This window comes from Doryrhamphus excisus, chromosome 8, assembly GCF_030265055.1.
Source record: "Doryrhamphus excisus isolate RoL2022-K1 chromosome 8, RoL_Dexc_1.0, whole genome shotgun sequence".
In the NCBI taxonomy this organism is placed as follows: Eukaryota; Metazoa; Chordata; class Actinopteri; order Syngnathiformes; family Syngnathidae; genus Doryrhamphus; species Doryrhamphus excisus.
Window position 1 is genome coordinate 19933828 of NC_080473.1, and position 22197 is coordinate 19956024.

The window sequence follows — 22197 nt, forward strand, 5'->3', positions numbered from 1 at the left end:
TAAATTCAATGTGCACGCACAAAACATTCTAATCGATATACAATACAAGCCGTATCATTACTTCAATATTGTACAATATATATCATCTATAATAAATAATTTTCATATGATATTATGAAGTATATAATAGAAGAAAATCTATCAAAGCTGAATTACTTGCCTATAAATTAAATTAATTATTATTATTATTATTACAACAAGCAGTTGGGGAACACATGCAGCATCCACCACTGATGTGGCATGCATACTACATCTTCACTGAGTAAAAAAAAACACATTTTTGTAATAGCTTATTGACATGGTGTGTGAGATGTAAATAATGTGAATTTAAACATTATTTTAATAAATGGAACCACTGCTCAGTGTTACATATCAAATGTTTGACAGTGAAACAGCAGGTAAACTGTGAATGTCATTTAATACTAAGACAGGAAATTCATCAAGAAATAAAAAGAAAATGAACTGAAGTCTAAAAATCGGCTTCCTACGTAATTTCAAGTCTTTCTTGCTCCTCCTTGTTGTTCCTGTCAGATGAGAGCATGAAGCAGCCCCACCCACAGAGCTCCACGCCCCTTTCTTTACTCCACCGTGAGCGAGCACGAGCTGCACAACGGGACGCAACTGGCACATGGAGTGGAGCGTCGTACTTGGAATGATCTGCCACGGAACTCCCCCACTGCGCTCTCCCTCTCCTTGGGCTTGAAGGGGGGGAAAAAAATCAGGCTCCTCCAAAACAAAACCAGGCTCTTCTGTCCACTTCATACCACGCATACCCGCTGTGAACACACCCAGAAGAGGAGGAAGCAACAGCGGCAGAAGGGACTATCAGGAGTTGAGAGGATGGATGGTCTGGTCCTTGTTCTGAAGAAGTACCCTGGCCTTTCTGTGCTCCTCTTCTCCCTCATCTTCAGGGGGATCCACAGGTTGCTGCAAAGGCTGCCCCTGCCCAAGGTGGTGCTCCATGATGAGTTCCGCTCATGGAAGTGGAAGAACCTCTCTGTGTCTATGGTGCACTCCCTGCTGACGGGGACGTGGGCCTTGACTTGGTAAGCATCTGCCTGGGACACTGGGGCACCATTGTCTCCTCACATGTGTGATGAGTGGGGATGGGGCCCGGCTGCGACAAGCAGGGAGGGCATGTTCAGGCAGGGGTTGAGGACCGGGAATGAAACGAGCGTAAAATTCCAAGCCGCTAAAGCTTTCTTTTTTGGTTTGTTGTGCTGGTTTGTCAAGATCCATGCTGTAGTACAACTTGCCATGATTGTTGCTCAAGCGGCGGCCCACCGGACATTAACCGGAAAAACCTGCTGCAAGCTGAACTGAAACTTTTTTTTTGGTTTGTGACTCCTCTTTTCATATCATTACTAGAGGAATTCTGTCCCTGGAATTTTGTCCCTTTCACGGTCAGAAATTAATACTCAAGAGTTGAAACTAGTTATCCTGGATGCTGGCACAAAAACAAAGCATTTTCATGATTACTTATGACAAGTAAATATGAAAGGGTGTGTTTATACAGGGACACACCACTCCTTTTGAAGGTGTGCCTCTTTTAAGAATAGCTCAAAGAAGTCACCAGACTTGGGAGTTCAAGAAATATCTACAAAAAGTACTGCTGTGATACAAAACTAAAAGAATATAAACCAAAATCTGAGTTTGAAGTCATGGAGACATGTCGGGCCGCAGTAAGATTTGTTGTGTGAGCAAAACTGTAATGGCAGTAGATATGGAAAGTCAACACACACCTTTAAAATACAGTAATAGTGTACAATGTTTTTTTCCCAATCAGATTTCAGCTTCCATGTGTTGTCATGTCGATGTAATCTGCCCAGGGCCTTCAGAATCAGGAGTGCTGGCCCATGTCACTTAAACACTATTAGCAATGTGGCTGATTTTTTAACCAATAAGATTTCAGACTCACCTCATGAAGCCAGCTAGCAGGAGTACAATAACATCAGCATTTTTTCCGTCCCCTGAAGCTACGCATCATCCCATGAATATGCAGCGCTTATTTCATTCATTCATTCATTCATTCATTTTCTACCGCTTTTCCTCACGAGGGTCGCGGGGGGTGCTGGAGCCTATCCCAGCTGTCTTCGGGCGTAAGGCGGGGTACACCCTGGACTGGTCGCCAGCCAATCACAGGGCACATATAGACAAACAACCATTCACACTCACATTGGACAATTTGGAGTGGCCAATTAACCTAGCATGTTTTTGGAATGTGGGAGGAAACCGGAGTACCCGGAGAAAACCCACGCATGCACGGGGAGAACATGCAAACTCCACACAGAAATGCCCGAGGGTGGGATTGAACCCTGGTCTCCTAGCTGTGAGGTCTGCGCGCTAACCCCTAGACCACCGTGCCGCCCCGCGCTTATTCCAGTGCTTCTCAAATCATGGAGTTGCATCTCATGGAGAAGCACTGGCGTCATTGATCCTGTTCCACTACCGTACTTATCATGATTGTTTCCTTCCCACAGCGCGGTGACTTGGCCGGAGACGCTGAAAGAACTCCACACTTACCACACGTCGTCATCCTACCTGCTGGTGTGCGTGTCAACAGGTCAGAAAACACATCATACTACTATATTCACATGTGGTCCTTACACCTATGAACACTTGTTTTTGCTTAACGCAAAGGTTCTGTGTCCATAAATGGACGGCCTATCTCTAATAAGTGACATGTACAAAATCACAAGTAATCAGTGGCTAGTCTGCAATCATTGCTTTCTAACACAAAATCAGACCAATAACTGCAGAATGTATGCACAGAAACACAAGCCACGGCAAAGTGGAAGAATGTACGATGACAGACAATGAGTTACTCTGTGACACTGGTATGCACTGAACACTGATAGGAACCCAAGAAACACATCCTAAGTCCAAAATGCTATAAATAGTGACAACAAGAACAGATGAATGAAGTGGAAGTGGGAATTGTCTGGCTTATGACAGACAATTATGTAGTGTGCAGCTTTTCATATACTCTTCAAACCTGGGGTGTGAAAACTCAGGTGCTTTGCAGTCCGTGGGAAACAAAGCCCCCACCTTTTGCCAGCACAGGCCAACTGGTGACGACTCAAATCACCGTAGCAACCAAAGATAATTCCTTGGAGTGCTGTGTAGTCTGATAGGCCCCAAACAAGATTCTGTGCATCTTGGCGTAACCATGAAGACACAAATCTGTGGAGATCTGCCCTCCTCACTGACGACTTTGTTGACTGGAGTTTGTGTGTGTGTGTGTGTGTGTGTGTGTGTGTGTTGTGTTTTAAAAACATAACACAGTGGCTGCTTGTGTGCATTGTGCCACTAATTGCCAGGCACAAAAGGAGGCTCAGTCACTGGGGATTTCTCCAGCTATATGAGGTCTACACATTTGTTTAAAAACAGTTGTGAGCTTTGGAGCGATATGAAAATATCAGTGAAATATACTCATGGTAAACCATTATACTGCAACTTTTAAGATTATTCCTCTTTGTAAAGCTACAATAATGTTTACTTAAACGCAACGACAGTTGGTGATCTTCCAAATACAACAATTGGACATGAGATTAGATCATGTGTTACCCAGCATGGAGCAAAGAGCAAAGACTGTTTAGATAATAACCTAGTCCAGTCCTCAATAAACAATTAAACAATTAAAATAGTGCAAACAGATGCAGGAATGCGTAACTATGGCATCCAACAAGGGGTGTCCAAATGTTCTCCTCGGAAGGCAATATACGCCAATATGCTAAGACGTAACATTCATTCATTCATTCACTTTCTACCGCTTTTCCTCACGAGGGTCGCGGGGGGTGCTGGAGCCTATCCCAGCTGTCTTCGGGCGTAAGGCGGGGTACACCCTGGACTGGTCGCCAGCCAATCACAGGGCACATATACGTAGACAAACAACCATTCACACTCACATTCATACCTATGGACAATTTGGAGTCGCCAATTAACCTAGCATGTTTTTGGAATGTGGGAGGAAACCGGAGTACCCGGAGAAAACCCACGCATGCACGGGGAGAACATGCAAACTCCACACAGAGATGCCCGAGGGTGGGATTGAACCCTGGTCTCCTAGCTGTGAGGTCTGTGCGCTAACCCCTAGACCACCGTGCCGCCCAATAAAACATGTTTGCACAAATTATCATAATGTGTGAAAACTCCTGAATATGCACAGCATATGTCAAACTTCAAAGTTGAGCAACCTCTAAATATTAATCAATATTGATAAAATTTGGCCCAAATGTTTTTTTTCATTTATCCTAACATATTGGTGGGGTGAGAGCATGACATTTCAAAAGTTGAAAAATAAGGACCACCTTAACGGCCATGTCTGTATAAATACCATATGGGCATGGCATATTTAGACACAGGTATGCCATGGCCAAAGACGTTGCCATTTTTGGCATGCCAATATGAAGAATGAAGTCACTCACATTGTACGCAGGACACAAAGAACATGAAATACAGTAATAAAAACACGACTTAGTTTTATTGTCACTTTCATGAAAGCAGATCCTTTAACATGCTGAAGGATACTGTTACTGTGTATGTGTGTGTTTGTCGGATGCAGGACGGCTACATGGCTACCGACGGTTGAGTCTGGTGATGTTGTTTTGGTGTGGTTAGGTCTGACAGTAGCCTGTTTTGTTTTTGCAATAAAGAGATTGTTGATTGACCTCCTTTTCATCCTTACATCGTCAGGATACACGTTACAATACGATCTTTATGTGTTGAGGGTGGTGCACACTAGCTCTGCAGTAAGTCTCATGTTGACGGACCAATGGGAGTGTGTTCATCCCGAAAGCCAAAAACCGAGGACCTTGTTCTCATTAGGGCCACCAGTGAGCACGAGCCTATGCCAGCTGACTTCAAATGAAATTAAAAGTATTAACATTCCAAGTTTAAAAATATATGCCATGGGCCGAAAACACAAATAGCCCTTGCACCCTTATTTTCTACACCCCAGACATAAAACGCAATCATCTTGGATTTTAAAACTGTAAGTCTAAAGTCCAATATAAAATATTGTCTTCTGTTTTCAGTGCAGTAGAACTTTTGAAGAGCAAATGAACACTTAAATTAAAATTTATGTACACAAACTAACCATTTTGTTGACAAGTGACTGGTGCCAAACATACTTCAGGTAAAGGCTGATTTGCCATCTTAGTTTATCTTATCCATTTTCCTAAACAGTATCTATAATGTTATCTGACTTGATTGCATGTAACTGATTTATAGCTGAGTTATTCAACCCCCCCCCCCCCCCACCCCACCTGTATCTTGTTTCAGGATACTTTGTGCAAGATGCAGCAGATATCATCCTGACGGGACATGGAAGAGGATCGTGGGAATTTCTTGTCCATCATGCCCTTGCAAGTTGAATTTGTACTTTACATTTATCAATATGAATAGAGCTTGACTTATTTTTACACTTCTATGACGGACAGGAAAGGCTTCATTATGCCACAGCACCAGTGTAAGCCTTGAAGTGAAGCTAAAAAAAACAGACTGGAGAGCTGTGATTGGTCGCCTTTTTTTAAAATCCAGTATGTAACCTATCCTGTTTGGTGCAATTTTTAAATTCACCAAAGCAAAAAAAAAAAAAAAAAACGTAACAATGGAGCAAATTGAGGAGCATCTGAGCGGAGACATTCCCAAATACACCACATTCCAAATCATTATTCATACTGGATTTTAGTATCAGAAAGGCTCAACTCTTTTTGAGTGACTGATATCAATCTCAGACACCTGTCATAATTACTTTTCCACATGAGCCCAATTAAAGAAAAACTACTTTTTTTTGCGCATGCTGCAGGTTTGCAATGGGAAAGGAACAGGAAGTCTCTGCTGTCGTGTCAAATGAGGAAGCTTTCTGCAAGACAAATTCATGGGATTCAGAGGACAGCTGCTAAAGCTGTTACAAAGCAGAAAGCATGCATTTGATGCTGCTGGTGCCTCTAGAGCAGGGGTGGGCAAACTACGGCCCGGGGGCCACATCCGGCCCGCCACGTGTTTGAATACGGCCCGTCCGTTCTTTCCAAAGTATTTCATTCAAACTCAACATACGAACTGGCATCATGGCTTGAGCCAACCTTTTGATGGTTTTATCAATTGTGTTATTTGATGTGGTCTGTTGTTTACATAGTGCTCCTGAAAAAAGGGACACAAGCATAATGATGATAATAATAATAATAATATTTTTTTAAATATAAAATATTTAAATAAAAATATTTAAATAAAAATATTTAAATAAAAATATTTAAATATAAAATATTTAAATATAAAATATTTAAATATAAATATAAAATAATAAATAATAATAGCAGATTGCATGACACTTTTACAGATACCAGGTGGACTGTTACGTGTAAAATATATAGTCCCCCCCCCCCCCCCCCCCCCGTTTTGTTAAATCAATGCGGCCCTCCAGAGGCTCGCAGTTGTACACAAACCTACTATTGGGCTCCCGTAACCAATACTCACATACAGAAATGGTTGCAGCGGGGCCAGAAGTAAATCAACATTCATTCTTGAGGAGTGGATGGTTGGTGGATGGCTATCATGTCCCAGCTAGGGAGTCATGTTTAGGGCCACAATCATCACGAGAGACTTGGTAGGCCCCTTTATGCTATGGTGTGAAAATGGCCTTGGCCAAGTATACGGTTTCTGACTGACCACTTTCCTTCCATGGTTACAAAATGAAGAACCATGCCTTCCGTATATGAAAATGATCTCATGTTGCAAACAACACCTCTGGGTCCCCGGCTGGTGTGGCACCCATCTTCACCTGACCTCAACCCTACTGAGCACCTTTGGAGTATCGCCAAGCGAGAGCTCTATGATGGTGGAGGCTATTCTGAGATATTGCAAAGAAATGGCCTGTTAAGATGCTTTTGATTGGAATAGTGTTTGCTTTAGTGCAGGGGTGCTCACACTTTTTCAGCATGCGAGCTACTTTTAAAATGACCGAGTCAAAATGATCTACCCACTACAAAAATGCAAAACATCTATTTATTTTCAAATGTATTGAGGATTATTTGTACGTACAATGTATGTTGATGTACCTTACATAACCAAATGAGCCAATATTGCAAAACACACATAATTAACTATTAACATTTTTTGTAATTACCTGAGTTTACTTTGATGACTTGCACTGAATTGAACCAGCCAGGGATGCATAGTCCGGACAGTAGCTGCTGATAGCCAGCCTCAAGCACACTTCCAAATGTTTATCAGTCATGGATAATATCCGTATCATAATATCCGTATAATATTCCATATCCGTATGGAAGTGATATGTTTTTTGCCTTTTTACTTGGTCCAGTTTTTGCCTTTTTACTTGGTCCAGCTCCTTCACTCATTTTAGTGACCATAAACTTTAGCGAGGGCTTAAAATCTGACGCAATTCGCCGACTAGCTTAGCACTTTGCATTGTTGTTTACGCATGAGCGGTGACCTAAAGGTCAAAATTCAGTTGTCATCTGACTGGTTGTCCTGTATGTCAATCAAGTAACGGGGATGGATGATAGGCTGACATCGTAAGTTCTGCTGCACTTAGAGACGTTGTTTGATTTGATTGGTCGCCCGAATCTGAATGGCTGCCCTGTATATCAATCAAGTGACGGCATTGATGCTAGGATGATATTTTTTTAATGTCATGCCGCGATCGACCAGCGATCGACCAGTACCACCTCCGCGATCGACCGGTAGATCGCGATTGACTTAATGAGCACCCCTTCTTTAGTGAATACGTATGACCTCCTGATGATGCAAATTCAACAATTGACCATTTTCAGTTCTATATAACCAACAAATGTTTTGAAAGATTGTGCACAATTTGGAGGTTTTTGTGTTTGCAAAATTTGAATTATGCTAACGGTCGATGACCTAAAAATGATGTTTCCATTTGCATTAACCACATAGGGAAGTCAGCACCAAATATCGTTTGCATAATTTGCAGTGTATGATAAAATCTCAATTTCTTAGCAGTCGAACCGGCATTGCACATGCGTCCAACTATTGTGCCGGCTTTAGTTTGACGCTGGTACAGACTATTCCTGTGGGTTAGTGTCCCCTATTTGTCTCTCAGTACCTCATGATTTTTTTCCTACACAGGTGATCGTGAGCTTCCTGTACAGCCTCTACACCCAACTGTACGTCTCCGCTGCCATGGTGGCGCTCTTTGTGGAGGTCAACAGCGTGACCTTGCACCTAAGGCTGCTGCTGAAGCTGGCCGGCGCCACGTCGTCCACCGTGTATCACATCAACAAGGTGGTCAACATGTTCACCTTCATCACTTTCCGCCTCTGCGCCCAGTTCTACCTCACCTGGTACCTCCTGCATCATTACTCCCGGCTGCAGCACGGCGCATTCTTCCTGGCCGCCCTGATGGTGATGAACACCATGATCCTGGTATATTTCTATCGCTTGCTGCGGTCTGACTTCATCTTGCACAGGGATGGACAGAGCAAGACACAGGACAACTCCAAAAGGTTTGTCGCTGATTGAGTTGAGTTGAGCCTCAGTGGACGATTGGAAAGCACTCGGTGTTGCCCCTTTCTTGAAGAGTGAGAGTTTACCACTTATTTTGTAACTGACGGCAAGTTTTCCTTGTCGCGGCATGCTTGACTGCCAAGGAACACATTCATGAATCAGAACAAGGTGCGGCCTGATCCAAAAGTCGCATTCCAGAGATTGTGGAACCTTCTGATTCGGGTATGTGTGCTTTGCTAAATGTACTAAATCATGTTGGTCATGGACCATGTTTGCCAAAGAAGGCTGGACATTTGTGTGGCTGCATGCCTTAAAGGAAAAGTGCACTTTTTGGAATTTTGCCCATCATACTGCTGCTGCTACTAGGTGTAGGTGCTCACTTCTATGATGTATGCACCCAGGAAGAAAGTTCCAATACTGTTTTAATGGACAAAAAATGACTAAATACTGGAAGCAGTGGCGGAACCCCTGTTTCCGCTTGGATCCATTTCACTGCAGCACACAACTTTCCGTGGTAGAGCAGAAGAGAACTGCCTATTTTGTGGAAGTACTGTCAATAAAACCGTGTCTTGCATGAACTGCAAGCGATAGGTAAGTTTTCCATGATTACTTTGGTCGGTTCTGGTCAAGTTCTCTCAAGACTTGGACTTAAATTCTGTGATTGTGTGATTGACCACATAAATCTGTTAGTATTGGATGCTCTCTGTTAGGAGCATGAGTGGCCATGTAAACCAAGTCAAGAGTTAAAACAGGAGAGCCGATCGGCATCCACTTCTGTATAATGTCTTGCTCGGGTTTGGCGGCCATGATGGTGAGTAGAATGCAGAAACTATGCTCAGCTATGCTCACTGCTCAGCAATGGATTTCTCTAACAGACGGTCCAAAAGCAGGGTGGCCACCCCTGATCACTCTCCAGCCACCCCACTGGTCTTCAGAGGAGTTTTAATAGCGGGCTTTGTAGGCAGCACAGTTGCAGTAGTGAGCTGTCTCTTTTATATCTTTAGAAAAGGGAAAGACACAAGTGTTCACGTCTCATATAAAGGACTGTGAATGATGGGCAAAATTCCAAAAATAGTATAGTTGTCCTTTAAGTGTTTGTTGTGCAGCAGCAACAAGCATGCAGACAGGAAATGGGAGGTAAGATGAGCCAATTGAGCCTTGGCCATGTGGAAAATTTCAAAATAATATTTCCTTGTTTGCATCCATCTGATAGAGGGATAGAATGGCAAATCTAGCCGACACAACCCAGTTTATAAATGCTTCAACACTTTGTCAAAAGGAAGCTCTTACTAACTGCTGCTTTGCCTCGGGTAAGTTAGCTGAAGGACAAACCACCAGCTTGGACTCTTTGATACCGTAGTTAAACCACCCGTTGTCTCGATGATGCCGTTTGTGGCTGAAGAGACTGTTGGCCATACACCAAGTAGTGCGTTTCCTCCGAGTGGAACCATCAACGCTGTTCCGTGACGCTTGATGACTTCTTAAGTTCAAAACATTTTTTTCCCATAGAGTAATGTCAAATGAATTCATTCATTCCTGGCTGAAACAAATCACCAACATAATCACCAACCTCCTTGGCCATGTTTAAAATCACCTGGTCCACAAACACCAATAGCTATTCTGTTAATATTTGCCACAAAACACACCATAGACGCATCCTATTGTTGTGTAACTCAATTGCATCAGGGAAATAAACATAGAAGACTGGAATGCTTGAAAAATGACCATAGTGGATTATACTATACTGTATTTATTATCATTCATAGATCTACAGGAAATAAATGAGTGTAAATGCAGTTGCACATTTAAAGCTTGATGCATTTCAAATGCTTGTTTGCCGAATATGAAATGGGGCCTTTTTTATTTCAGTCAGGAAAATAAGGCAAAAATCCATGGACAAAAATGTGTCTGACCTGTTGCTGCAGTGTTCTTGACCAGAGGACCTTTGGAAACAAACAAAAAATAAAGATGGTTATTGCAAAACAAGCTCTTGTCTCTTATGCAAAAAGACATACTGAGCTACATTTGACTGTGCCAGTTACATGTGTAGTTGTGACTACATTTTATTAGGACTCATTTACATTGATGGGGGGGGACAGCAAATGAAACTTGTTTCTTAAATTTAAATGCTACCGCACACACACACACACACACACACACACACACACACACACACACACACACACACACACACATACATACATACATACATACATACACACATCTATCTATCTATCATTATGACTTTTTATCTCATGATCATGACTTTTTATCTCATTATTTCCACTTTTTATTGCATCATTATGACTTTTGCATCATAATTTCGACTTTTGTCACATAATTAGGACATTCGTATCTCATCATTTTGACTTTTTTTCTCATCATTTCGACTTTTTATCTCATAATTATGACTTTCGTATCTCATAATTTTGACTTTTTATCTCATAATTATGACTTTTATCTCATAATTTTGACTTTTAATCTCATAATTATGACTTTTTATCTCAATTTCGACTCTCATCTATATTTTGACTTTTTGTCTTATAATTATGACTTACCGTTGTGCTAACTTTTTTTTCAGCGGCAGAAACGGGTTTCTATAAATAAAATGAACATTTTTTGGTTTTATTCTTGGACTTAGAATGAACAACAGCCTATCTATCTCAAGTGATTATGAAATGAAATCCATTCAACGACGTTTACCTCATAAAGGTAAATAAGGACCACACGTACTCCAAGTAACATCACAGACATTGAAGCGTTGGATATGAGCACAAGAGGTGAGATCACAAACAAATATTAAACCACGCGTCATCTCTCCGCTTCGGCCTTCGTTTCTCCTGCTTTAATAAATAAAAATATTCTAAATAATGTCCGGTGGGATAGTCAGTGTTATAGCGGTTATAGCGTTTAGCCACACGGATTTACATTATTGTATCGTAGCTTGTATCTAATACAAACACAACAGCACGTCAACTTCATAAGGACGTTATTGTGGGTATGTTGTCCAACATTGTGCGTGTGACTTGAAAGGGACGAGGCTAACAACAGTATCTAATTTACGTCCATCTTGGAAGTTCGGGGGAAATAAGAAAATTCCGATTTTAGCTGCAGGAACGTAAACGCAGCCAACGTTGCCAGATGTACGACACTCGATAAAAAAATTTCATATTTCCATAAACTCCAGCATGCCCGCGACCCCTGTGTGGATCAGCGATACGGGATGGATGAATGGAAATTCCACAATGTTTGATTATTCGACTACGTCAATGAAAACACAAAACAGAATAGATCCTGCACTGCACCTCATATTGTGCCTTCACTCACGTGCCTCTTTGCAGCCAAATGGGGGCGCTTTTCTGCCAGTAGCAGCTTTTTTTTCCAGTATAGCTTATTTAAAGGCAAAATTAAATTATAACTTACATGTATAAGCTATACTATGTACGGCTCTTTATATTTTAGTGTGGTTTGTAATGTATCTGGTAGTCCTGAGCAAATCTGGTATGCACGACATATTCTTTAAAAATAAATTAGTCATTTCTCATCTGGCAACACTGAACGTAGCTTTTGTCAAACTGCCCCCTCAAGTCAAAACGACAAAATTCATACTGAAGATGTACGGTTTGATCATGTGAACATTTAAAAAACACAAATTGAGATATTTAAATTTCGAAACGTGAATTTGGGTCATGTTTAGATATGGCGTCATATCTACGAGGAAATGTGAAACGTTGCCTTTTTCAATAACTTCCGGTATTTCCTGATGTCGTCCAGCAGGGGTCGCGCTGTGCTGACTGAGACCAGTAAGAATGGGATCTAGCTGTGTCCCACCGTTCTGCTGCTTCTCCTCTTCCTCAGCTTCCGTCTCCATTGTGCGTAAAAGTCAATAATTTAGCACTCACATTTATGAGCACGCCACTGTTTTCACCGCATTAAGTGATATTTTACGAGCTGAAAGACGGGGGAAAAAGGAAAAGACATCGACGAAGTGGACCACCACCTTGTCTCGCCAAGGTACCGTCTTCACTCCTTCTGACTGACTCATCGTTTTCTTTCTTTAAAAAAGTTTGTCTTCTAATGTCTTTTCCTGTTTTCTAATGATATTTATTTCATAACGTTCTAATGTGTGGTAACCTGCCACAAAAGGTAGCTGCAGAGTTGGCTTGGACCAGTTCTGGTCATTTAGGCTTTTACCATCTTTTAAGGACAATGGGATTAAAACTAAGGAGATGAACTGCACATAAGGTTCTTTTCAGCCACTAAAACGTCATTTAGCCTATTTTTCCACTTTTATTCAAACACAGCGAGTCCTTTTTTCAAACGAGCTCCAATGAAGGACCACACACATTCTTTATTTATCAGCATTTTCCGAACTTTTACTACAATAATAAGACTAAATCTCCGAGTGTGCTAAGAAATGAATAGCAAGTTGCAGGACAATAGTTTTAAGAGGGGTTTCTGTGCTGCTGTTAGCGTCACCATGGCAACAGACTCTTAACTGTAGTTGACTGTGATCCAAACTAAATAGTAACTCTAACCCAAGCGTTTCAGGAAGGGATTTCATACGTATTTGCCCAATGTTTATTCACTCAACTGCAGAAAGTACTGGGTGGATTTCTTTGTAAACCTTTGTACATTTTATTTTTAAGAATTGTCTCTTTACTGAACTGCCAAATACAGTGGGTATAGCATTTAATTATGTTTTATCATAAGGCCATATTTTCCAGTAGTGCTGCTAGCTTATTTAAAGCTTGCTTATTTAAAATACAATTACCGACGTGTATTGTATTGTAATCGTGTTATTATTGACAGATAATGGCAGTTCATTTTAATATTTCATATTATCAAGTCTGAATCATATAGTATTTTTTTATATATTTTTAAGCTTTTTTTTCACAAATATATTTTTAAATGTAATATTAAGCATTATTTGAAAATAGTAATTTGTCTGTATTATTCTGATTTTAAAGCATTTTTCACAAGTAATGACAATTGTAAAAATTGGTATTTTATAAAGTATTATTCGCAAATAGTCATTTATATTTTATAACATTTATTATGACAATTTCTTTTTTTTTTTTTTACAAATAATGACAATTGCATTGGAATAATATATATTTTTAGAAAATGTTCATAAATAATGGCAATTATGTTTTAATATTTTATATTTTAAGCCTCATTGATGGTACTGTTCTATTATTATTTTATTATAACATTCGTATTCTGTTTATTTTCAAGTCATATTTTTAAAAATGTTCACAGATAATGTCAATTTTGTTGCAATATTTCATATTTTTAAGCCTCATTTTGGTTAATATTTTTAAACATTTTTCACAAATAATGACATTTAAAATGTGTGAAGCATTATGATATGAGCATATATGAAGTATTGTAATTCATATTTTATATTAATATTTTGGCATTTTCTTTTACAAATAAGAATAATTATATTTGAATATTTCATGTTTTTCAGCATCATTCACAAATTGTCATGCATTCAATTGTTTTAATATGTAATATTGATATATTTATCTCCAACTTGAGCAGTGTATTTGTTATAGTGGAAGATTTAGCACAGCATCCTTTAGCTCAGAAAGTACCCTTTCTCTCGCTAATGAATCAACTTTGACCAGCAGGTCCAATGTCAACCATAAGTCCAGCCATGAGCATCTTCGCTCCGGTTCGAAAGGACCGCGTCATCGCACAGCTCCCTCATGTAAAGCATAGATAAATATCTTCATTCACCATCCCGTCAAGGATGTACAGTATTCATCAAAACAGCCATCTTCTTGCAGTGTTTCCGGAAGGATGCAGCTCTGCACGTAGAGCGTGACTTTAACCCCAAAGTGAAGGCGGCATGCCAGGAGCATCGCACCGGCACGGTCGGGTGGGTTTGAACTAAGGTTGCAAAAGGAGCTTTGCCTGACGGCGTGATGTGATGTGCTTCTAATTCTTCAGCTTTAAAATCTCCAAGGTGATTGTTGTGGGGGACCTGGCCGTGGGCAAAACCTGTCTGATTAATAGGTGAGATCACTCAAATAACCAATGCCAAGAAAATGCTCAAAAATACATGCTAAGATACAGCTGCATCATTACAATGTAAAATGAATTCTGTATGCAAATATGTAAACAAAACCTTTTTTTCAGGTTTTGCAAGGATGCTTTCGATAAGAACTACAAAGCCACAATCGGTGTCGACTTTGAGATGGAGCGTTTCGAGGTGCTCGGCATACCTTTCAGCCTGCAGCTGTAAGTCCTTCACTCGCCGTGTACCTTCCCTCGACGTCACCACAGAAATGGGCAACCGCTGCTTTGTTTCTATGTCTAAGGTGGGACACGGCAGGACAAGAGCGCTTCAAGTGCATTGCTTCTACGTACTACAGAGGAGCGCAGGGTCAGTGAGTCTTATCCATCCATCCATCCATCCATGCACCCAAAAGCAGCAATGCAACATCTTGATGGCGACAAAAGGCAATAACATCAGAGAATATTGAATGCTAGCGCTTAGTCTAGTTTGGTTTAAGAGGGGACAGAGAGAAAAGGGAGAACAAACAACGATAACAAATGATAAGACTGTTTCCTAGTGCTTGTTTTACCTTCCTTCAATGAACCACCAACATTAAATGCTAGCGTTTAGTCTAGTTTGGTTTAAGAGGGGACAGAGAGAAAAGGGAGAACAAACAACGATAACAAATGATAACACTGTTTCCTAGTGCTTGTTTTACCTTCCTTCAATGAACCATCAACATTAAATGCTAGCGTTTGGTTTAAGAGGGGACAGAGAGAAAAGGGAGAACAAACAACGATAACAAATGATAACACTGTTTCCTAGTGCTTGTTTTACCTTCCTTCAATGAACCATCAACAATAAATGCTAGCGCTTAGTCTAGTTTGGTTTAAGAGGGGACAGAGAGAAAAGGGAGAACAAACAACGATAACAAATGATAACACTGTTTCCTAGTGCTTGTTTTACCTTCCTTCAATGAACCATCAACATTAAATGCTAGCGCTTAGTCTAGTTTGGTTTAAGAGGGGACAGAGAGAAAAGGGAGAACAAACAACGATAACAAATGATAACACTGTTTCCTAGTGCTTGTTTTACCTTCCTTCAATGAACCATCAACATTAAATGCTAGCGTTTAGTCTAGTTTGGTTTAAGAGGGGACAGAGAGAAAAGGGAGAACAAACAACGATAACAAATGATAACACTGTTTCCTAGTGCTTGTTTTACCTTCCTTCAATGAACCATCAACATTAAATGCTAGCGTTTAGTCTAGTTTGGTTTAAGAGGGGACAGAGAGAAGTAAGAACATTGATTGTTGAAGATGAGAACAAAAGGCAACAACAGAAGATAGCAGTCAATGCTAGCACTTGAGTAAGTAGTGCTATCTAGTCCTTTGTGTCTCCACTTGCCAACGTCCCGGTGCTTGTTCTTCCAGTTGTGATCATCGTGTTTGACATCAACGACGTGGGTACTCTGGATCACAGCAGGTAAGCCTGTGGGTTGGTTGGGTTGTCGGTTCATCCGTCCGATGAATTGTGTGTTGGTTATAAACCAGATTGCGTGGCTTTGTTTTGCCAGGCAATGGCTTGAAGATGCGTTGAAAGAGAACGACCCCACGGCGGTTCAGCTGTTCCTCGTGGGCACCAAGAAAGACCTCAGCGTACGCCTGCACGTCTTTTAGAAACACTCTCATACTGTACATTTCAGCAAGAATCCTTTTCATGTCCTGTACAACCCCCCCACCTCTTTTGACAGTAGTGTTGTTTGTCCACTAGGGGCAGCAGAGAGCTACTATGAAGGACATGCAAATGAAAAACGCTCCATAAAAGTAGCATAAAATTAATGATAATGTAGTACATATGAATAAAATTCATTCATAATAATGAAATAAATAAATATAATCATTATTATTTCAATATTATTGTATTAATAATCAAAATAAAATATGTAATAATTATTAATGTAATGTATGAAAATAATGTGTGTGCAAATCATTTTTGTATATATAATAAATCCATTATTGTTGTTATTTTAAATAACATGTCTTCTCTTGTCGGCAGTCTCCTGGTCGGTACTTTCAGATTGAACAAGATGCCCTCAAGGTGGCACAGGAGATGCGAGCAGAGTATTGGACGCTGTCATCACTCACAGGTGAACGTCCACATGAAGTGAAAACAAACTCTGGTTTTAACTGTGACGTGTGTGTGTGTGTGTGTGTGTAGGGGAGAACGTAAAGGAGTTCTTCTTCCGTGTTGCATCGCTGGCCTTTGAAACAAACGTCCTCGCCGAGCTGGAGAAGAGCGGGACGAGGCAGATAGGAAATGTCGTCAGTGAGTGCAAAAAAAAACACAACCCATCAGGACGAGCACGTGTGCTAGTGTATCACCGTTTGCGTCGTCACCGCAGGAATCCACAGCACCGCAAACAACAATCTGTACAACACGTCCAAGAAGAAACAGCCGGCCTGCTGTCAGTGAGGAGAATGATGCGTTCAAGAGTCCAACGGAAATAAAAGAATGCTCCTGCATGCTTGAAGTGGAGCAAAGTCAACATTTTCCAGGCCAGAAGGCAACTTTTCCTGTGTGGGATGTGGATCCATGCTGCGCTAACATGGTTCACACATATAGGGATTTTTAATAACATATACAGTATCTTTAAAAAAAGAGGGGGGTTGCAATAAAATCTGTCCAAAGCCTGAAAACAGAAACCCAATATACGTAGTAGTGGGAGATTATTCTGGTTGCACCAAATAAATGTGATAACATTCTGTAGCGGACCAAAGACCGAAATAACAAAATGTTTTTTTTAGTAAAACTCTGTTTTAGGACCAACGGTATTGATGTGGATCCTAAAAAGACTTGTACTGCCAAGAACGTCCATGTCAGGCCGGGAGGTCCAAAGTGACCGTTTTTTGACCTTGTGCAGATATGCGAATGTGTCAAAATGGACCCTGCTTCTAAAATGTTATTCCAAACATTTGGACACCCCCCGCTCAGGTTCTCAGGTTGTAACATGGTGGGATGGTGGTCACAGCTGCAGTTCGGAACTAATTTGCTCCACCCCCACGTACGTTTTATACTTTCTGGATTTAGTTTGCAGCCTTTTCAGATTGGGATTCTCATGTTTTAAGCAAAATGTGCACAAAATGTACCTACTCATTTAAGCAGAAGTTTAAAAAAAAAATGTCTGCTGCAGAAGCAATTGTATTGCTGTGTTGTTATATTTTAGTTGCCAGCAAGTGTTAAAAATGAAACATGTTTGTCAATGTTTCAACTATTTTGTCATGAAAGCTCTGGAATAAAGTTTTTTTTAAAGGAATTTTGCATGTAGTCAAGTCTTAAGTTTCATTTCTGGAAGTTTTTAAAGGAATCCAAACACTTGTCATCAATTTGCCTCTGCAGCTCTTCAGGGATGCAGTGAGAGAATTTGTAAGAATCTTTAATCCACTTGCCGCCTTCGGTGTTCTCAATGGCCACAGCTGCTATACCTTCAGTGGACAAACAGTATCGTTTACACTTCATTTCTGTCTTCAAACGACTAAAACAAAGACCAACCTGCTATGGTGGCACCCAGCCTTTCCAGCAGCTGGATGGCAGCCCTCATGGTGCCCCCCGTCTCTATCCACTGGTCCACTAGCAGCACCCTCACACCTTGTAGGACATGAAACGTGCAGATATTCATAATATATTCCTTTCATAGAAGATCACATGTACATTGCAACATTTCATGATGTGTATAATTGTGGCTCTGATATCCCCTCGGCCATCTCTGTGTGGAGTTTGCATGTTCAATTCCACCCTCGGCCTGCATGCGTGGGTTTTCTCCGGGTACTCCGGTTTCCTCCCACATTCCAAAAACATGCTAGCTTAATTGGCCACTCCAAATTGCCCATAGGTATGAATGTGAGTGTGAATGGTTGTTTGTCTATATGTGCCCTGTGATTGGCTGGCCACCAGCCTCTCTCCCAAAGTCAGCTGGGATAGGCTCCAGCACCCCTCGTGACCCTCGTGAGGATAAGCGGGATAAAATGGATGGATGGACAATGTGACAATGGACAAAATACCAGTGACAGCATAGAAATGTTATGGGCGTTGTGGCCTCCAATGTAATACAACATTCTACTTGCCATTCCTCCTTTTTAACATTGGGTGGTGCTGTTTCGCTGATAAAGCCATAGGATGTGATCAAAACTAGCTCTAACGTCAACAAAACGAGTATAATGTGTATAAAAGTGAGCACTCGCTTGGCTTTAGCACAACCAGACGGATTTCCATGCCTTTTTTCTCTGCCTTTGTAGTCCCTGTATGCCAGGGGTGCTCACACTTTTTCAGCATGCGAGCTACTTTTAAAATGACCGAGTCAAAATGATCTACCCACTACAAAAATGCAAAACATCTATTTATTTTCAAATGTATTGAGGATTATTTGTACGTACAATGTATGTTGATGTACCTTACATAACCAAATGAGCCAATATTGCAAAACACACATAATTAACTATTAACATTTTTTGTAATTACCTGAGTTTACTTTGATGACTTGCACTGAATTGAACCAGCCAGGGATGCATAGTCCGGACAGTAGCTGCTGATAGCCAGCCTCAAGCACACTTCCAAATGTTTATCAGTCATGGATAATATCCGTATCATAATATCCGTATAATATTCCATATCCGTATGGAAGTGATATGTTTTTTGCCTTTTTACTTGGTCCAGTTTTTGCCTTTTTACTTGGTCCAGCTCCTTCACTCATTTTAGTGACCATAAACTTTAGCGAGGGCTTAAAATCTCGCAATTCGCCGACTAGCTTAGCACTTTGCATCGTTGTTTACGCATGAGCGGTGACCTAAAGGTCAAAATTCAGTTGTCATCTGATTGGTTGTCCTGTATGTCAATCAAGTAACGGGGATGGATGATAGGCTGACATCGTAAGTTCTGCTGCACTTAGAGACGTTGTTTGATTTGATTGGTCGCCCGAAGGGCAACATTCAGTTGTCATCTGAATGGCTGCCCTGTATATCAATCAAGTGACGGCATTGATGCTAGGATGATATTTTTTTTATGTCACGCCGCGATCGAACAGCGATCGACCAGTACCACCTCCGCGATCGACCGGTAGATCGCGATCCACTTAATGAGTACCCCTGATGTACACAGTCTGTTTTTGTTTGTTATTCCGGAAGTGCAGTCTGATTGTTTTTCCTAAGAGTCCAAACTGAGCGTTAATGTAACGTATACAGTATTTTTTTTTTACAATAAAGGCATTTATATTGTGTTTTTGATATTGGGTAGAGGGCCGGCTCTGACACCAATACAGTAAATAAGTATATTAGGTATATATTATAGTATATTAGTACTAGTATATTAGTATATAAGTGTATAAAATATGTTTGATGCTGTCATTGTTTTTTTTCCCACTTGAGGGTGCTGTTTCTCCAGTAAACAAGCATAATGGATAAATGAGCCATAGGCTGCTAGACCTCCAACAAAGAGTATAATGTGTATGATATAATGTATGTATGTATAATGTGTATTTTACAAGTGAGTACCTGGCTTTAGCACATCCAGACGTACTTCCATGCTTTTTTCCCTGCCTGTGTAGTCGCTGTATGCTTGGTTCTCTGTGCTCACACACAGATGACCGGCTTTTCGTACTGCCAGGAAACCTTTACCCAGCTGGGCAGCAATTGATGCACCTACAACATAAACACAATTCATAATTCATACAGACTAAGGGAACTCCTTTGTGCGCTGTGAAGAGAATGATGTCAGATGAGGTGGGGCCTTTTTGGAAACTAAATTTAGTAACGCTGAGCTTCCTCGACATAGGAGAAGGGCAGTGGGAGTCTGTCATGAATAACTCCTTTTCATAATGCAGTCTTTCATAGCTGCTTGACGGTTGCTCTGACTAGTCTTTCAATCACACAATGTGTTACCTAGAATGAATCCCATTGCGTCAATCCCGGCAACGAGGTCAATGGGGTCATTGTGGAAGGGTCCAAGTAGGTCTTGGACACAGTCTGCAAGCGCCTAAAAAACAAGTGCGGTGCATTTCAGAATCACACACCCACACACACACACACACACACACACAAGTGGCAGTGTCTTGAATACCTGCGCGTTGCAGTACAATCTGGATGGGTCCAGCCATGCAAACGCTGGTCCTTTGGTGTTGGGCGCCATTAAAGACAGATACCATCCTTTGTGTCGCTCTGCTGGAAGGTCCCACACGTCCATCTTGCCAATGTTTGGGGGGGAATGAAGTACACTGCCAACGAGCACCCATAGAAGGGAATGCGGGGTAGGAGGGGGCTGTGTGGTCCTGGTAAATGAGTAACTTTTTTTCCCTGCAGTTTTGTGATAGGGACTTAAGAAAATATGTCTCAATACTGTTGTTTGTGTTGCACTAAAAGTGCATTGCACAAATAACTTGTTATACATGTTTTTGACTGACTGGACATCTCAACTTGTAATGCCAGCCTGCACCACAAGAGGCGACCATGAGTCAGAGTTGGAGAAACTGAAGAAAAACATGTTGGGAATTTTAGTTTCTGTATTATTTTTTGTTTGAGTATTATTGTGTATATGATACAATCAAAAAGCAAAACAACCAAACCCAACCCACTATTGTTGATATAGACCAGGGGTGCTCACACTTTTTCAGCATGCGAGCTACTTTTAAAATGACCGAGTCAAAATGATCTACCCACTACAAAAATGCAAAACATCTATTTATTTTCAAATGTATTGAGGATTATTTGTACGTACAATGTATGTTGATGTACCTTACATAACCAAATGAGCCAATATTGCAAAACACACATAATTAACTATTAACATTTTTTGTAATTACCTGAGTTTACTTTGATGACTTGCACTGAATTGAACCAGCCAGGGATGCATAGTCCGGACAGTAGCTGCTGATAGCCAGCCTCAAGCACACTTCCAAATGTTTATCAGTCATGGATAATATCCGTATCATAATATCCGTATAATATTCCATATCCGTATGGAAGTGATATGTTTTTTGCCTTTTTACTTGGTCCAGTTTTTGCCTTTTTACTTGGTCCAGCTCCTTCACTCATTTTAGTGACCATAAACTTTAGCGAGGGCTTAAAATCTCGCAATTCGCCGACAAGCTTAGCACTTTGCATCGTTGTTTGCGCATGAGCGGTGACCTAAAGGTCAAAATTCAGTTGTCATCTGATTGGCTGTCCTGTATGTCAATCAAGTAACGGGGATGGATGATAGGCTGACTTGGTAAGTTCTGCTGCACTTAGAGACGTTGTTTGATTTGATTGGTCGCCCGAAGGGCAACATTCAGTTGTCATCTGAATGGCTGCCCTGTATGTCAATCAAGTGACGGCATTGATGCTGGGATGATATTTTTTTAATGTCACGCCGCGATCGACCAGCGATCGACCAGTACCACCTCCGCGATCGACCGGTAGCTCGCGATCGACTTAATGAGCACCCCTGATATAGATAATAGATATTTCCAAAATGTGCCATACACACACACCCTCTCCGTCCATTTTTTATTGAGTACGACTGTTAAAGAACCCACCACGGGGCCAAAAGAAGTTACATGTGCCGGCCGTGTGACAAAGAAGGTGAGAAAGTCTATGGAATTAAATCTCTTCAGGATGTACAGGAAGTCTGCATCAGCAATGAAAATCAGTGAAGGAAAGGAAGCTTGCTACG

At 40.9% G+C, this 22197-nt stretch overlaps 3 protein-coding genes across 7 annotated transcripts; 2 read left to right on the forward strand and 1 right to left on the reverse strand.

The window, feature by feature from the left end:
* The first annotated feature begins 587 nt into the window (after positions 1-587).
* On the forward strand, positions 588-10480 carry tlcd1 (TLC domain containing 1). Its single transcript, XM_058080673.1, has 4 exons — positions 588-1046; positions 2481-2563; positions 5284-5366; positions 8113-10480. The coding sequence occupies exons 1-4, from the start codon at positions 841-843 to the stop codon at positions 8503-8505; spliced, it is 765 nt and encodes a 254-aa protein (XP_057936656.1). The 5' UTR covers positions 588-840; the 3' UTR covers positions 8506-10480.
* A 646-nt stretch (positions 10481-11126) lies between these two features.
* rab34a (RAB34, member RAS oncogene family a) lies at positions 11127-17806 on the forward strand. 4 transcript variants are annotated; one of them, XM_058080602.1, is made up of 12 exons: positions 11127-11270; positions 12268-12504; positions 14127-14206; positions 14286-14377; positions 14449-14514; positions 14638-14739; positions 14820-14884; positions 15930-15981; positions 16073-16154; positions 16555-16645; positions 16717-16824; positions 16901-17806. In XM_058080602.1, the coding sequence occupies exons 3-12, from the start codon at positions 14132-14134 to the stop codon at positions 16969-16971; spliced, it is 804 nt and encodes a 267-aa protein (XP_057936585.1). In that variant the 5' UTR covers positions 11127-11270; positions 12268-12504; positions 14127-14131; the 3' UTR covers positions 16972-17806. The 4 variants fall into 4 exon arrangements, with proteins under 4 accessions (XP_057936585.1, XP_057936587.1, XP_057936588.1 ...); XM_058080604.1 differs by lacking the exon at positions 11127-11270 and adding an exon at positions 11473-11488; XM_058080603.1 differs by lacking the exon at positions 11127-11270 and adding an exon at positions 12082-12106.
* Positions 13655-21553, reverse strand: zgc:174895 (uncharacterized protein LOC100126024 homolog). Of its 2 annotated transcripts, XM_058080601.1 has the most exons (7): positions 20608-21553; positions 20430-20523; positions 20043-20189; positions 18049-18144; positions 16881-17981; positions 14724-16784; positions 13655-14482 (listed from the first exon to the last, which is right to left on the reverse strand). In XM_058080601.1, exons 1-5 carry the CDS (start codon positions 20932-20934, stop codon positions 17839-17841), a joined length of 807 nt encoding a protein of 268 aa, XP_057936584.1. In that variant the 5' UTR covers positions 20935-21553; the 3' UTR covers positions 13655-14482; positions 14724-16784; positions 16881-17838. The 2 variants fall into 2 exon arrangements, with proteins under 2 accessions (XP_057936584.1, XP_057936583.1); XM_058080600.1 differs by having other exon boundaries at positions 13655-16784.
* Between the last annotated feature and the right edge of the window lie 644 nt (positions 21554-22197).